General features: G+C 43.0%; 1 protein-coding gene across 6 annotated transcripts in view; it reads right to left on the minus strand.

Annotated features, from left to right (window-relative positions):
* The window catches only part of SPATS2L (spermatogenesis associated serine rich 2 like), a 182,425-nt gene that overhangs the window by 24,964 nt on the left and 139,917 nt on the right, over positions 1–17,544 (minus strand). For 5 of the 6 annotated variants that reach the window (XM_043910449.1, XM_043910448.1, XM_043910454.1 and 2 more), the window contains 2 exons: positions 14,672–14,878; positions 13,177–13,312 (listed from right to left, as the gene is read on the minus strand). In XM_043910449.1, coding sequence (XP_043766384.1) covers positions 13,177–13,312; positions 14,672–14,878 — 343 coding nt within the window. The remainder of the gene's footprint in view (positions 1–13,176; positions 13,313–14,671; positions 14,879–17,544) is intronic. The other variant, XM_043910453.1, reaches the window with a different exon arrangement.

Genomic DNA, 17,544 nt, shown 5'->3' on the forward strand with positions numbered 1-17,544 from the left:
TTGGGCCCAGGGCAAAACTAGTCAGGGGTTTCAGTTCACCCATTTCTCAACTATTGCTGCTGCCAATAAAGGTACTCCTGGCCTGACAGGCACACACATACAGCAAGACTACATGTGGTTCTCTATTCCTGGGGTCAGGAGAACAGGCGCCTACAAACAGCGCCCAGGCTCTTGCATAGCTGCCAGTTCCCTGTTTCTCCTTTCTGCTCCCTGAAGACTAGCAGAATATGCCACCCCCAAATATGGCACTTCGGTATATTGATTACTGTGAACACTATGGGCAGTGAAAAACAGCAAAGGCAGGGAGACACTTTCTCCGATCTGCTTCAAGATAGATTGTCTAAAAGGAGCTCAGGTGTCATATACCCGTCTCCTTTCCCAGGAGTTTTCATCAAACAAGGAGGATGCTGACTCTCGCCACAGGAGAGACTAGAAATGGCACCATGGTCAGACTTTGTCACAAGCCCTCATGCCTCCCGGGCTTCCCAGGTGGCGCTAGCGGTAAAGAACCTGCCTGCCAATACAAGAGATATAAGAGACAAAGGTTTGATCCCTGGGTTGAGAAGATCCCCTGGAGGAGGGCCTGACAACCCACTCCAGTACACTTGCCTGGAGAATTCCATGGACAGAGCAGCCTGGCGGGCTACAGTCCACAGGGTCACAAGGAGTCAGACACGACTGAAGTGGCTGAGCGGCAGCGGCAGCAGCAGCATCCCTTCCATTTGCTCTTCTAAGGACCAGTCCGTCATTCCTAAAAGTCATGTACTCTCCCTCAGAGGTCTACATGCCTCTCCTCTTTCCCTATTACGATGGTATTTAATTCTGAATTCTAGGCCACCGTGGGCACTTCACTTTTCCCTGAGTGTCTGTTTGTTTTTCTCTTGTTAATCTGTCTTTTATAACAAGGTCTCAGTCAAGAACCCACAAGGGTAGAGGGTGAATATTCTTCCTCCCCTGCATGTCCATCCTGGCCGCCTTCCTTGCCCTGACTGCTGGTCACTGTTCTCACCACTCAGCAGTCTCCACGACACCCCTTTGCTCTCTGCCCACGTGATCAGGTCCTCCCGAGTGATCCCAGACAGGGCTCTCCTCACCGGCCCCACTTGCCAGCACACCACGACAGCTCATGATCAAGGAGCCGGCTATGCTCATTTATTCAGCTTTCTGCTGGGATTGCTGAGCCTTTTACCTTCCACTCTGTCCACGTTTGCATCTCAGTTTCACAACAGCCCATGTTCTTCTTATAATTGGAATTTTTTTTTTTTTCTGAATGCAGCAGTGATTTGACAATTGATCTAAAGGTTTCTTGAATTCCAACGTGTTGTGCAACAAACATACAAAACCCAACATGCATGTCTACAGCCTGTCAGCTGGGGTTGGGATGCAACTCTTTGAAGAGCTGCCTAGAAATCGTGAGTCTCAGGGAAATAAAGCAGAATGTCTCTGAGCACGAACTGGAGTTAACACGTATGGCGGAGCTACGCCACTCTGGCTGCCAGTGAACATGGCAGCTGGGCTCCATTTGCCAATCAGCTTGAGGCCGTTTTTTTTTTCCTTTTTTTAAATCAGAGGTAACAAACCTGTTAATGTTAATACCTCTTAGTCTGCATATTTTATATTGGAATTAGATAATGATTTAAATTACAGTTGGTGAATATTTCACCACACCATCTGAGGTGCATAGGCATGTGCAGATGAAGCATAAAGACTAACTCTCAACACAAAATCCTGGAGTTTCTTACACACAATAGTTAATTGAAAACCACATGTACACCCGTGGTGCATTCATGTCAATGTATGGCAAAACCACTACAATATTGTAATTAGCCTTCAATTAAAATAAATGAATTTATTAAAAAAAAAGAAAAACAAACAAATACGGACAGGGATTCCTTTTTCTTCTTGGAATTTAAGAAATGACATCAAAGTTGCAATATCCTGCAAATTCTACAAATCCCACATCATCACATGTTCAATTAAAAAGTATCTATATTCCTTACATACCTCTATTTAGAATTTTACATCTGATTTGGCTTAATAATATAATTTCTTATCTTTGCTGACTACTTCTTAGTTTTGTTTCTTTCCATGGAGATCAGCATTCAGGGAAAGAAACTTATCTGTATTTCAGCTTCTATAGGTATAAAAATGATATGACTTACTACCATCTCCTTTTTAAAAAAAATAAAAGAACAACAAAACTACATCTATGGGAAAGAAAGCAAACAGAAATCTGTGGTGTTGATTGTCTTATAGTACAAGGGTACCATTTAAGGAAGTTCTTCATTTACTTCATTTTGTGCTAAGTCACTTCAATCGTGTCCGACTCTCTGAGACCCCATGGACTGTAGCCTACCAGGCTCCCCCATCCATGAGATTCTCCAGGCAAGAATACTGGAGTGGGTTACCATTTCCTTCTCCAGGGGAATCTTCCCAACCCAGGGATCGAACCGGGGTCTCCCACATTGGAGGCAGACGCTTTAACCTCTGAGCCACCAGGGAAGCTACTTCATTTTACATGCTCATTAAAAAAAAAAAAAAAAAACCAAAAACAAAAAACTGGGAAATGTAGAAAGGAAGATAAAACAAATTTCAAAATAAAATGAAGTAAAATCTCTGTCTCATACCCAAAATACAGCCAACCACTCTGAACACTGTTGCACTTCCCTCCAATTTTAGGGGAAGAGGGCATCTAGGCAGTAGCCACCATGGTAATGAATCACAGTTAACACAAACTCAGGAACAGAAACTAGAAGAGACTGATAGGACCAGGAAAAGTCACAGAAATGTTGGCCCGCTTCCGACCCAAGGCAGTCAGGCCTAGCCTCCACTGCTCTGGCCTCCTGAAGGCTCCTGCATCTTTTGACTCTTGCGTGAAGAGGAGAGAATGTGTACTTCTTGGTTTGGGCCAAAAGGCTCTCACCAGCCAGCATCTCCAGGCTCACCTGTTGCCCCTCATCTTCAGGACCTGCCCCAGCCAATGGCTTCCCAAATAGGGGCATACAGAAAATAGTAAACTGCATGTACATATGTTTTTTTTTTTTAAAGCTGAGCTGCGTGGCATGCAGGATCTTAATTCCCCAACCAGAAATCCAACCTGTGCCCCCTGCATTGGGAGTGCAGAGTCTTAACCACTAGACCACCAGGGAAGTCCCATGTGTTTACTTTTCATTCCAAAAAGCAGACTTTCCCAATCTTTAGTATACAGATTAACCATAGCACACACAAATTATTTATAAATAAATTTTTTGGTTTGAGAGAGGTGTGCTTAAAATTCACTTTGATGGAGTGAGACCCAGGGCACACACTCCTCTCAAATCATGTTGTGGTCTCTCTTATTTCTGGTTCCTTGTGTTTTTCCTTCTGCATGGAATCCTTTTTCCCCTCCCAGGATGACAAATTCCTAGTCTTCCTTCAAAGACCAGCTCAAAGGTCACCTCTAGGGTCGACCCCTCCCTAACCCAGCAGTATTGCTTTCTCTGCCCCCAGGCCCAGCCCCATTGCAGTATCTGCCTTCCTGCCCTGTTCCGGTTTCACCCACTAGCCCAGGGCTCTGCTGTGTTGGGTGGATGAACGAAGAGAAGGGAAGGGAAGGCATGAAGACACAGGAAAGGGAACGAAGGCCTGATGTGGTGACCTATACTACTCGGAACGTGGCCATTCCGAATCAGGGGTTCCTTTGCCTTACATCTCTCTTCACCAGGGGGTAGACAGTAAAAAGCTGTGATGAAATATCCATATCTTATAGCCGCAATCCAGTGTACGCTCAGTAAACAGACAGGTGGAATGGATTCAGTTCCTCCCAGTGTCTTGGTAGAGAGGAAAAGACATTTACTAAATGCTTACCTGAAAGAGAAGAGAACCGGTCTAGACTGAACTTCTATCATGGACCAGGCAAGAAATTTTCTAGAATAATCTGCAGAAAGTGACAGTAGCCCTGTTTTGCATCTGAGTAGAAGTTAGGAAACTCAACCATATTCGGTACTAGAATATGTGGAGAGGAGATTTAAATCCTATCCTGTCTAAATCCACACCTCAGGCCTCCTAATTAAGTTGTTAATAAACCCAGGAAGATGTCACTTTTGTTCCAATATGGCCTATTAAGTACCAAAGGTAGCAGTCACTGGAGCAATAATGTAATGTACATGTAAGGAAATCTACTGTATTAGCTTCAGGTACAGCTTTTATATGATTTGTTGCTGTCCTAATGATAAATTGTCCCAAATTACTCCTCGGTCTCATTTGACTCTACACTCTCACTCTACTGGTCTAATAAATACAAATAAGTGCCAAAATGTACTCTGAAATTGTGATCTAGGATATTCCACTTTTCAAACAATAATGTATTTTATATTTATCCTAATATATAGGAGCAAATTTGTCTTATTTTCTCAGTGAAAATGGATTATATTTTAAATTAAAACACACACACACATACAAATGATACACACTCTCTTGGGATTGTATAGTTAGAACACTTTGCTTAATTCCTTTTTATATTTCTGTTCTATGATGAAAACTTAATGATTCCTATTCGGGAGCATGTTCTGAAGCTGATTTGACAGGTAGCCTTCATTTGCTGAAAAGATTCAGAAATCTTTTCAGATTTCAAGCTGAAATCAGAACCAACTTCTTATCCTCTAGCTCTTCTTCTGGGTTTATTATTCTGCAAGAAGGCTGGCAGTGAAAGAAAGCTGACTTCCAACGCTAAGTGTGCCGCTGACAAGACGTACGGAGGTAATCACACGTGGAGCTCACAAAGGCTATTAATACAAGGTGCTATTTATGCTGGTTTCCCGGGGACCATATTCAAACTGAAAAGGCCAGTTCTGTACTTTTTGTATTTATCAGCCTGCTCTTCCTTCATGTCGACTGATTCACTCGGTCCTTGCAGTGGCCCTGGGGAAACATCTAATGCGGAGAAAAACCTTGGGGAGGAAAGAAAAGAGGAAAAGAGAAGCTTTCACTTCCCCAGAGTGAGCTACCCCTACTTAGACTGACACATATTCACGAACAAGGCAAGATTTGAAATGCGTTGTGCCATGGGGACTTGCCGCAGACACAAAGTCACAGGAACCTTGAGTTCCTCCACGGTATAAGGCATTTACCCTTTTCACAATTTCAGAAATGGATCCTGGAACTGATTTCTGTTCATTGGACTGGTGCCGAGTAAGGAAAAGGAGTCATTTGGGGCAGTTTGTCAGCTAGGCCAGTGACAGAAAAGCATACATTCGGCTCTCTTGAGATATAAATATATTTATTAGCTTCTTCTACGACTGTCTTGACATCCTTTGCAGGTGTATGCTCATCTCCATAATGTGTGTTCTTTTAATATACTGGCCTAATCTCCAATACTGAGTGTGGGGAGAAGGAATGGATTTGTCTAATTTCTACAGGATAACACAAGTGACTAGCAGGTAGGCACTTGGATAAAACATCTGATGAGAAGAAAAGAGATCAGTCAGAAAGTCTTGTTTGGATAGGCTTTGATCAATGAAAAGACTATTCCCTTGCAGGGCAGAAGTATGTAGAGACTTTGTATTAAACTTCTTGGAAAAAACATAAAATAAGTACACTCTTGGTTTTATCTGCATCATCTGTGTAGGCTAAGGAGTTGGCAAAATCTAGCAATCATTTAACACGTTGTTGATATTTTAACAGGAAACCAAAGGCCTGGTGAAGTCCCCACGTGACAATACTAAGTGACTACAAAGGTTCCTAACGTCAGCTCTCTCTCCTGTTGGTAATCCTGTGATAAACACCCTTTGTTGAAGGGCACAGAGAAAAGCATCACTTTATTACTGACCAACACACTGCCCCAGACACTCTCGATGCACTCAGAATGCTTCCTATTTCAGTCACATGGTTTTATAGTGGAGTCTCAACTCATTACCCACACTGACATTCCCATCCTCCATGTGACTGAACTCAAAAGCCAGATTTGCTTGTTGTCATAGCATCTACTCTGAGGCACAGATCTGATTCTAGGACCTGTTTTACCTAGTATGTATTTCCCCTGTACTTACCTATCAAAGTAGACAGAGTGCCTTAATTTCAATCTTCTCCTAATTAAAAGAGGGTAATTCTTTCATAATTAAGAGAGGGTCAACAAACACTTGCCCAACCAGCAGAGCACAGTAAGACTGCAAAAAGCCCTTCTGTTGTCATTCAGCTCGATTAGCACAGGGCAGGCCCGCCTGGGGATGTCACTGGCACCAGAGGAGTTGGATACATACCATGTGTGGCCAGAAACATCAAGCAATATTGTGGCTTGACTAAAGCCAGAGGAAAATAATACTTCCCCAGACAGACACTTAATGGAACAATTCCCTACTGTATATATCTTTACATGCCTCAGATCTTCATCTGAATCCGGGTCCCCACTGCGTTATTTGGTTTTATTGCAAAATGAGAAGAAAAAAAAAAAAAAGACTCAGCAGAGACAGCATGGTGAATGAAAGTGATGGTCTATCACCAGCTACAACTTTCAGTTCTTAATTTTTCCATTTTCTCCTAAGGACTGACTTGAATTCTATAATGAAAAAATAGACAAAGAAGCAAAGCCCTCACTTTTCTACACTTCAGTGTAATTGTTTCTGCTGCTCTTAAGGAAACAAAAATGTAATTTGACCTTTAAAATGTGTAGCAAGGTTTATGTTTCAGGAAGCATGGGAGAAATGCCTTCCTCCTGCACTGCTGTGAAAAGAGAAGACACTATGGCTGCATTGGGGTGTGTGTGCGTGATTTGGGCATGGAAAGGAAATCTCCCTTCTCTTGTCTGCAGTGGTGGGTCAGGAGGGCTGCTGGAGGAGGGGCAGAGAGCTACTGGGGGCGGGGGTTGCAAAGGGAGGCATCTCCACCCTTCACTCAAGGAGCTGCAGCAGACCATGCAGAAGGGCTGGTGCAACCGTCTCCCTGTCCTCTCACTCAGGCTTTCTCAGCCTTATTGATGTCTTGGACTAGATCGTTCTTTGGTGGGGGTGGGTGGCGGGCGGTGGGATGGGGGAGGCTCTCCTGTGCATTCTAGGATAAGTATTAATAGTGACATCCTGGTGTCTGCCTACTAGATGCCAGTAATACCACCTCTCTACAGCTGTGACAACTTGAGATATTTCCAGACATGCCAACTGTCTCCCTGGGGGAAGGCAAACTCATCTGGTTGGGAACACTGCTCTGGCCCCAGACATATCACCCTCCTTTGCGGGACTCTGAGTCCGTGGTTTTCAACCACAGATGCACAAGAGAATCACCAGGGGATCTTTAAAAATAAAACCCTATTTCTGGGTTCACTTATGCCCAGTGAAATCAGCATCTCTGGGGCTGGTACCAAAGCAAGGGATGACCACAGAGCTCTAGAATTGGTAATTATAGTGCATACACATATACTTTGGTACTGAGAGAAGTAAATATTAATTCTCAGGCATCATCTTTCAGTCAATGCTAAGTTATTCACAAAGAGAACAAATAAAAAACCCAAAGGGCACAGAAAAACTCGGCTTTTAGCACTGCATGGAGAGCTGGATATTAGAAAAGGCAGCTAAAAGTTCGGGGAGTTTGAGCAGGGGGAGGGGAGGAAACAACCAAAGAGGAAGAATCCTGTTATGTGATAAATCTGCAAAAGTGAAGACAAATGGTCTCATTTGGACTCAAGCTGAAGTAGTTCCAAGGCTGCCTGCTCCAAGAATTTGATGTTATTTGGGCACCGGAGAAGCAGCAAAGTGGGAATATGGGACAGACTGCTGCCTGGCTTGCTCTGAAATGCAACAGCCCCACTGACAATTTTTTCTTCAGGAGGCCTTCTCGAGTTCATATCCCAGAAAAAGACACAACATTTAAAATGTCACAGCAGTGATATGTGGTCTGTGCATGGGCCACCCTGCTGACCACCCTGATGGTCTGTGTGTGGTTCTGCTTGGCGACCCACAGGGCTTTTAGCAGCAGATAAAGAGCCCTCCTTCAGAGGGGGATTTGAGAGATGCAAAAGATATACTTATCTCAAAGTGGCTTTCTCTTTAGCCGGCAATTCTCATGTCTAGAGTCATTCTTTTGGCTGGAGGAGAGCTTTAACAGACTCCGTTAGCTGGTTAACATGCAAATCTGTCACTCTGGAAGGGGCGGTGGGGGGGCACAGGGGCACATGGTCATCAAAACGATGAGATTACCAGTGAGACAAAATGAGTTTCAGTCATTAAAAGGAAGAAAAGAAAAAGGAGACAGAGAGCCCAGTACAAGGTCCTACGGTGAAGTAGGGGCTTCCCGGGTGGCTCAGCAGTAAAGAATCCACCTGCCAATGCAGGGGACCCAGGAGATACAGGTTCAGTCCCTGGGCTGGGAAGATGATCTGGAGGAGGAAATGGCAACCTGCTTCAGCAAAATTCCATGGACAGAGGAGCCTGGTTGGCTACAGTCTGGAGGGGGGCGGTGTCACACAGTGGGGTCACACAGAGTCGTTCACGACTGAACGACTGAACACGCAGGCAGGCATGGTGTAGTGACTGGGGTCGCGAGAGGGCCCCCGGCCTGTAGGGAGCAGCAGGAGGCTCACCTGCCCTTGCAGGGAGGGAGTTGAGGGGAAGCCGACAGAGAAAGGGAAGGTGGGGGAGGGCTTATGGTCGGGGGAGCTGGGAAACTTCTGACCTACTTCCAATTTCCTGGCACTGTTTCAAGAGAAAACAAACACAGGTCCAGGAACATGTCTGGCCACTTTATACAGGAGGCATGCTTTGATTTCCCTTTCCTTTTTGAAAGCAAGGCGACCTAAACATATTATCCCCTCCAGCCCCCATCCTCTGCAATCGGTTACCCAGCACATACCCTAACCCTTTAGCTCCTTACAGCCTTCCGTTTTCTTTAGGAATGCTTTTAATTAGATGTTAAACTGACAATGGCACCTAACAATTTTTTACAGCTCTATTTTGGAATCCTTTCTCCCCCAGCATATGGCAAAACTATCAAGTATTACTCTCCTTCCTCAATGTTTTTTGCATTTAATGTTTTATTGCTCATTTAAAGCCGTCAACATCAACTTGGCCATGCACACACAGATTTGTGAGAAGCTAGACTAGTCTGCACACAAAGCAATTAAACCTGGCAGCTATGATTCGGAAGGATGAATATTTTCCAGTTGTGGTAGGGGGCCAATCATATAGGAAAGAAACCAGCTGCTTCATGTTAGTTCCTGATGTGACTTTTCACACAGACGCTCATGTTGCAAAATTTATTTTCTCTGAAGACATATTGAGAGGGTATTGTGTCATCTTTGTTCCCCCTCTTAAATCCCTAATTCTTTCTGGAAAAATGAGAAGGAGCCATGTAATGGTCGTTTAGCCCTCTGTAACTGTGTCCTGGTTAAGCGCCAACTCTGATTTTATAAGTTAGCTACTTAGTGGCTTTCTTCGGTAACATATTGAGCAGAACGTTCTTCACAGCCAGATTGGGAAGGACAAGCATTTCCTTCATTTCGCTCAGACACCCGTCGCTCAGTACTGAGCATGTGCAAGTCACGGCTTTCTCCCAACTTCACACAATCCATCCCGGTGCATTCCAGCTTGCAGCGGGCGGGGTGGGGTGGGGTGGGGAGGGAATTTAGTTACTCGGGATTCTCCTCCTGAAGCTGGTGCTTTGGTAGCAAAGTGAATATGAAGGGTGTTGTTTTTTTTTTTTTTAATAACTGACTGTCTATTTCTGAACTACACACAGCGCCTATTGAGCGCTTAGGTGAGAGAACAGGGTGGCCCGAGGCAGGGAAGGAAAAGCGGCAGACGGATGCACCCCACACCCCTGTTGCTTGTGCATCACATGAGTCAACATCTGCCTCAGAACCGGCACTCCTGGAAATCTCCAGAGGATGCCACAGCCTCCAAACCTGGACGCACTCCATGATACAACCCTGAGGTTTCCACTGTACTAAACGAATAGGGCTGCATTCAAAAATCTCTCTAGTGCCTAGAGTTCGTGATTTCAGCGCCACTAGGAAAGCTTCATTTTTTAAGCTTTTAAGCTGCCTTCTTCTATTTCGTGACCCACTATTTTTTCAAGAGCACCACAATCCTTAAGATCCATCCTTTGCTCCTCAGAAAATGAGAGGCTTAATTCAAGCACATCGCCCTGTTGCCTGGGCAGCATACTTATTTTGAATAGAGGCAAAGTTTTCCCCTTTGGCATAAATGCATGTTTGTGGTTGATAAAAAATACTTTAGTTTTATGTTCAAGTTAACATTTGTGTAAGTATTTGGGAGTTGTTTTGCTGAAGGGTTAGGTCAGAAAACAAGTGGTGGTGTTTTCTCATTTTGCAGAAATACCATTCAGAAAGTGGTTGATCTAAATGTTCTCTCGTTCAGTTTGGAGGGAGAACGTCCTTCTGTCAAGAAGGTGACTTTTAAACAGCCGTATTGCTTTGGCAGAGCTCATTCAGAAGCCATCCTTCCCATCAGTATAAAACATGATGTGAATTACAAGCAAAGATATGCATCTTCCCTGGGTGCTGACTTTCCTGACCCCACGCTTCCCGCTCTTGAGGACTAAAGCACTCAAAGAATCTGTTATAAATCTCAAGATGTCTCATGAGCCATGAGATGTTCATTTTACTAAGGAAATAAAATAAAAAATAAAAGGACTCAGAGCAGCTGGAGGAGAGAGGTAATTTGAGGTCATTGCTACACTCTGTCGATTAGCGTGTGAGTCACTCAGATGGAAGGTGTCACACACAGGCCTCAGAGGAAGACTGTATTCTAAGATGCCACACCGACGGAGAAGACAGAGCAGTCTTCTGTGAGCGGCTTCCAGACAGAGGCTCCAGACAGAGGCTGGCAAACCACGACCCCCCTGAGGCAGATTTGGCCCCTGCCTCTGCAGACTCTCTGGCTGCCTCCACGCCCCAACAGCAGACCTGGGTGGGAGCACACAGACCTTCCAGCCTGTAAAGCATAAGGTTTTTAACCTGCTAGCACTTTACAGGTGACGTGTGCTGACTCTGGCTTCAGAGAACAGGTCTGGATGTTGCGTGTTCTTTTATTTATTTATTTTTGGCCGGGCTGGGTCTTTGCTGCTGCACATGGGCTTTCTCTAGCTGCAGCCAGCGGGGGCTCCTCTCCAGGTGTGGTGTGCAGGTTTCTCATTGCGGTGGCTCCTCCTGGTGCGGAACAGGGGCTCTAAAGTGCTTGGGCTCAGTAACTGCGGCACGTGGGATCTTCCGGGACCAGGGAACGAACCTATGTCCCCTGCACTGGCAGATGGATTCTTAACCGCTGGAACACCAAGGAAGACCCTGAGCATGCTTTTACATATTAGGGTAACTTAAGGATAAATTAAGGAGGAGAAGGGGACGACAGAGGATGAGATGGTTGGATGGCATCACCGACTCAGTGGACATGGGTTTGGGTGGATTCCGGGAGTTGGTGATGGACAGGGAGGCCTGGCGTGCTGTGGTTCATGGTGTTGCAAAGAGCTGGACACGACTGAGCGACTGAACTGAAGGATAAATTGGAAAAGTCGTGTGACTATAAAATTTAAAAATCAATGATAGTAATAATAGCACTTTTTATTTGTATAGCATCTTTACCTTCTCCAAACATATTCTTGGAGTTTGCTTTGAACAATTAGTGAGGTTATAATCTGATCAGAGAAGTGTTCCACTGATGGAGGGTAAATGATTCCTCACTGAATAACTGAAGGAGATGGTTTGTTTTCAAGTCCCTGATGACTTATGCACCCCTGGAATCTCACATTCTAAGTAGCAGATGATTTAAAGTTTGAGACTTTTACATTAGGTTACTGTTTGACATAATCCTTAGTTTTACACCATGCTACAGTCAGCAAAAAAGCACATCAGTGTCAAAGAAAAGAATTAGAATGGGAAGAATATGCGGAAAGTGTGAACAAATTCTGGAATCATGAGAGGCCAATATAGGGAACATGCTATGTGAGCCTGGGCATTGTGGACATGTGTTTTCTGTTCTAATTTTCCTTTTTAACACCACGATTTTTCTCCAGGGATCCAGGGTTCTTTACCTCTCAGTTCATGGAGTTCAGGTGGGGTTCCTCCCCACCCTGCCAATGTCCCACCGCTAACTCTCTGGGTAGGCACATGACTCTGGCCTGGCTAGTGGGAAGACTGTCCCTGGAGCCACAGGGGCTGGTTTATGGACAGATATATGACCCAACCCAGCTAATGGGAATTAGCCCTTTTGGACTTTTTTGTCAGAACTACTGGAAATGAAGTCCTCTCTCAGATCACGGGGCTCAAGGTTGTGTAAGCTTGGAGCTGCCAGCATGTCATCTTTGCTGCCACATGCAGACACTGTACCTATAAGAGTAAAGTCAAGAATAAGCAGAACCAGGAGACTGTGGGGGACATTGCGCAAGGAAAGGAGGCAGAGAGAGAGAGGGGGGAATCCAAATCCTGCTAACATACTGGGCTTAGAACCAAATTTGCCTAAAGGAATTTCCTGGGATTTTCATGTACATCAGTAATAAATCCTCTTTCCTCGTTTAACTACTGTGATTTGAGGTTCTGTCACTTGAAACTGAAAGTGTCCTGATGGATACACTGAGAACATTTTTCTACTGATAATAACTTAATCTTTCTTACTAACAGATATTTCACTCTGACTGTGGACATGAGCAAAAGTATAAGGCTGAAAGAAATGTCTTCCATCAAAATCCACTGCAGAGCAGGGCAGGGCAGGACCAAAACCACACTGGCATACCATTTCTTAATTCCAGTCTTCAAGATACCAAGAGTGGGGGTCTATCACTAAGTTTACATAAGATGTTTCTGAATTTTGTTAAGAGAGCTTTTCTTATTTTATGATGATATCAGGCTGGAAAATATTCTTTCTGAGTAAGCATTCATGATGTTAACCTTCCAAAGATTTGTCAAAAATATTGTTTTTGAAGTTTACTCCTTTACTGAGGTTGTGTTCTACATCATTCATATACTTTTGGCCCAACTTCAAACTCCAGCAAATAATGTCTATCAGGTTTCTCTTTATTCCAAATTTTCTCTTGTTTTCTATTCCCAAGATATGCATCTGTCAGCAGGGTCTAAGAAAACTCGCTGAAGTGTTGTTCTGTGATGTTTATGTATTAAATAAACAACATTTTCCATCTGATGCTTTTACCTACAGGAACAGCTCAAGTGCCATAAATTGATAGTTTCTAAGTGAAATTACTCACCAGTTGTGTAATTCAGCAAAGGCAGCTTTGATCTTCTTCACAGAACTATCTACTTCTTCCTTGATCATGACACGATATCTAGTTAGAGACACAGTACAGCGTTGCAGATCCTTCACTGATTTCTCAATATTTGGGCCTGAAATTAATGTCAAGAAAGAATATGTTAAAATGAACACTTTATTTTTTTTATTTCTGAGCTAAACAACAACGACAAAGGCAACTATATCCCCTTCCAATAAAAAGAGATCGTCTTTTGTTTTTCAATGAAAAAAAAAAAAGTTCCATTAACAGGATGTTTATAATGCCAATTTTTAAAATCCAGAGTGGGTGGTTTGTGTGGTCCCTGAGAAGCTGTGATCTCACCAGTGGGCTCTCTGGCTGGGCCATTTTGGGCACGTGTGTCTCCTTTACCCTTTGGAAAGAGGCTCTGATCATTATGTTCTATTACAAACTGGGGTTTCTTAGAATCTGATACGTCTAAAGACCATTTGTGCTGCTGGCTCTCTCTATAAACACCACTCTGTGTGGTTTAAAGCCAGCAGGGCTTTTGGAAGAGGAAAATGACATGGAGGTTGGGAGAGGTACAAATGCGCCAGAGAGAGGACAGCGCATCCGTGCCAGCACCCTGGCTCTGGCCCCATCCGCCCTGAGCCAGGCCTGTAATTATAGCAGCAGAGCTTAAAGCAGCTCTGCGGGTGCCAGTCTTGCCTGATTTCCTGAAACTGTCACCAGGGTTTACAGATAGTGCAGAGCAAATAGGCAAATGGTACTTATCCCAACAAGAGCATGGTTTCTTAGAAAAAAGAAATCTCTCTCAAGAAAGGTGAGAAGGTATAATCAAACCCAAGCCAAGGAAATCAGATACAACTGAGGCCTGAATGAGAGTATTATTTAAATCCTCTGATAATCAGAAAGGAAGTGATTTAGCTCCTTTCATGTTTAATACTAGTTATGCATAAAGTATCAATATATCAAAGTTCAAAAAGTAATCAAAACACAGTGTGTCCGATAGAAAACCCTCTTTCAGAGTCTTTTGTCTGAAAGTTCTAACACAGAACTGAGTTTACAAGAGGAACATCATATCAGAAGACATGGTTGGCCTCTAAACTCATCTTCAGTCAATGCAAATTCAGAACCTGTATATCAGGGAAACAGTCAACATTCACACGGCTAAAGAGGCACCTGCATTAACGTTTGCTTTATAGGATGTTAGGGTACCAAGTGTTTGAGGTGCAAATTTACCCATGCCTAGAAAGAGAAGAATGGCCACAGAGAGGCAGAGAAAGGGGATATAATTCCACTTAAACATTCAAGACCTTTGATTAACAATGGAGGAATCATATCTGGTTCTCAACCTATGTGGCCACAGAAAGAAATGTAATTTCATGCCTAACTCTCGTCACTAAGCGGCATCTTTTGGAGAGTTCTGTCATTCGGGTACTTCTCTACGTGTGCAAAATATGTTGAATCATTTGTGCAAAAGAAATCACTTTACCTCTTTTCTTTGCCAACTCATCTGGCTTTATTTCAAGATGAGCTGCAGGGGCATTGGACTTAACAGGAGATGTTTTTGTCTTAGGCTTGCTTGGGTTACAAGGCTGCTCAGCTGACCACTGTAGGCCATCTGACCTCTCTGGTGTTCCATGTATAGGTTTGGGGTTCCCATCTAAGGACACTTTCTGTTGCAGTGGTCTGTTGCCTTCTGTAAGAAAACACCAAATAATGACTGTGAAGTGATAAACTAAAAACACTGATGATCAGGTGATGGAGATGCCACAATTTTGGGTTTTGTTAACATGTTGGCAATAGTTCCTTTCACTGCAAACAGTCAAGAAACTGTTTTAATAGACTCCCCAGAAGATGAAAGGATATACTAGAAAGAGCCTTGTACTTGGAGTTAGAAGACCTGAGTGGGTGTTTTGACTACTTACAGAGTGACCCCAGGCAAGCCACTTATCTCTGAGTCTTAGTTTCCTCACCCATAATTACCCAGGAAGGTCCTTAGGAGCCTTATATGACATGAACAGTTCCCCCACTATTCAGTAAAGGCTTAGATGTCTTTAAGTATGATTTCAAATTGAGGCTATAAAAACATAGCCTTCCCATCTCTAAGTGCTACATCAATGTCTTATGGTATTTTATTCGGAATTAATGAAGGCAAAAGAGGAGATAGGGCAAGAATGAAGTGACAACAGGTTCTATGATCATTTCATCTAATTTATGGAAGGATTAAATCAGGAAACATCATCACAATAACTTAACTATATTTAAAATCTAGAGAGTCAGATTCCCTCTGGAGCTTTAACAGATGTGGCAATAAATCAGCAGCACGTTGCTTTCGGCATCTTTTAAAGGTAAGTTCCTATTTAGTTATTGCTGGAGTGGATTAAATGGCACCTTAGCGGCATGAAAAGGAAATGTATCACGCTTAACATCTTACTCACAACCAGAGAGAGCTCTGGGTATGAGAAAAAGGGAAGCCAGCCTGCTTTTGCAGGTCAGGTTCTTGGGGAAAGTTGGGTGTAATGGAAAGGGTGTAGGTTTGGCACTTCTGACCTTCCTGATGGATTACCCTGTATGAATGAGTCCATTTCTCTGGCCAACTATGGCTCATGCCCGAACTGAGTACAACATCATCGCTATGAAGCCTGGCTCTGCCTCACCTCTCTCTCGTTCCTGGTGCCTTGTTGAACCTGGTGTGTTAAATTCAACACAAGGTTTTCATGTTTGGTCTTTCCCTGCAGAGGCTAAGATGCCCTTAAAGGCAGATGCAAAATCTGGTTCGTTTTTGAAGCTCCAGTACTTATGTCTAGCTCAATAGCTATCTGTAGAATTGTGACTGAATTAAAGTATTCAAAATGATTTCATAGGAAAAAAAATTAAGAAGCAAAGAATACCTTTCCTGACACTGTTACAACAAGCATTATAGAGAATACACTTGGAAAGTACAAAAGAATAGAATTTGGTCCTAGTCAGTTTGGGTTTAGACATTTGCCCATTTATGATGGGTAAATCTGATGTTAGTTGAATCCATCATTTACTACCTATATATCAAAAAGGCACAGCCTATGTTTTATGGGCTGAATATTGAGTGCCTCTTAAAATTTACTTAAAGGGAAATTACAGCACACAGTGGAATGTTCAGCCCAGGTGGTGAACAAAGTACATAAGTACTGAAAACATAATTTCCTCCAGTAATAAAACAGATTTAAATGATAGTATACAATTTTATCTTTAGTTATACTAAAGTTTGGAACTTCACTGCAGGGGCAGTGGTTGTCAAACTTTAGTGCATATGACTTTTCCCCTAGTACTTATTGCAAATGCAAATTCCCTGACACCACCTGCAGAAATTTCGATTCAGAAGTGGATCCAGGATTCAGCTTCCAGGTGTTTCTGTTGGGGTGGAGTTGGATGGTACCTGGGTAGTACCCTCACCAGGAGAAACTCTCCTGTGAAAGATGAAAAACTAATTTTTTGATGACTGTATAAATGTTTTGTTAGAAGTGAGTAAGTATAGGCTGGTTCCAACTCTCTCTAAATTACAGTTGAGATTCAGGTTTGATGAAATTCAATAAATTAAGACTCTAAAATACAGTTCATTGTGCATTATGTAGTAAATTACTGTTGTTCTTGAAAATAAGGGGATTTCCATTATAGCCTAGTGGAAATAATGACCTTAGAACAGAAGAAAGAAATTATTCTGTTGAATGTGAAAGCATTTTAAATGGAAGACCAGCATGCAAATGAGTTTGGGATTATTAACCTAGAGCTGAATATATTTTGTGTATCAGAGAACTGATATGAGGGCTACTGGTTCATTTCATCATTCATCCAACAAATGTTTATTGAGAAATTTGAGTAGTAGTATTTTTTTTAGGACCTGAAAGCTGTCTCGATGGTGGGGTCATTGAATGCTGGAAAGATCTGAGTTCTCAAAGACTACTTGGGTATATTTGCACACTGGTGGTACAATTTGTCTCCAAGTATAGTAAAACTCTAGGATTCTTTCAGATGAAAACTGGTGAATTGGTGGAGGGTTAGAGAACTATTGACTATAACAGAATTAGTTCATTCTGACCCCAGGTCCTGATATTTCTAGCAATAGAATAAAGAGTCCTTTCCTGGATACAGTGATTTTCCTCTAACATTATGAGCTAGAAATACCATCAGTTTTCCACCTTTCTGAAATCTACTTGTAAACTTTATTATTTTAATTAAAAAATTTTATTTATTTACTTCTGGCTGCACCGAATCTTAGTTGTGGCACAAGGGCTTTGCAGTTGTGGTACGAGGGCTCAGCTGCCCCATGGCATGTGGGATCTTAATTCCTCGACCAGGGATCGAACCTGTGTTCCCTGCCATGCA

Source organism: Cervus elaphus, chromosome 8, assembly GCF_910594005.1.
Source record: "Cervus elaphus chromosome 8, mCerEla1.1, whole genome shotgun sequence".
Lineage (NCBI taxonomy): Eukaryota > Metazoa > Chordata > Mammalia > Artiodactyla > Cervidae > Cervus > Cervus elaphus.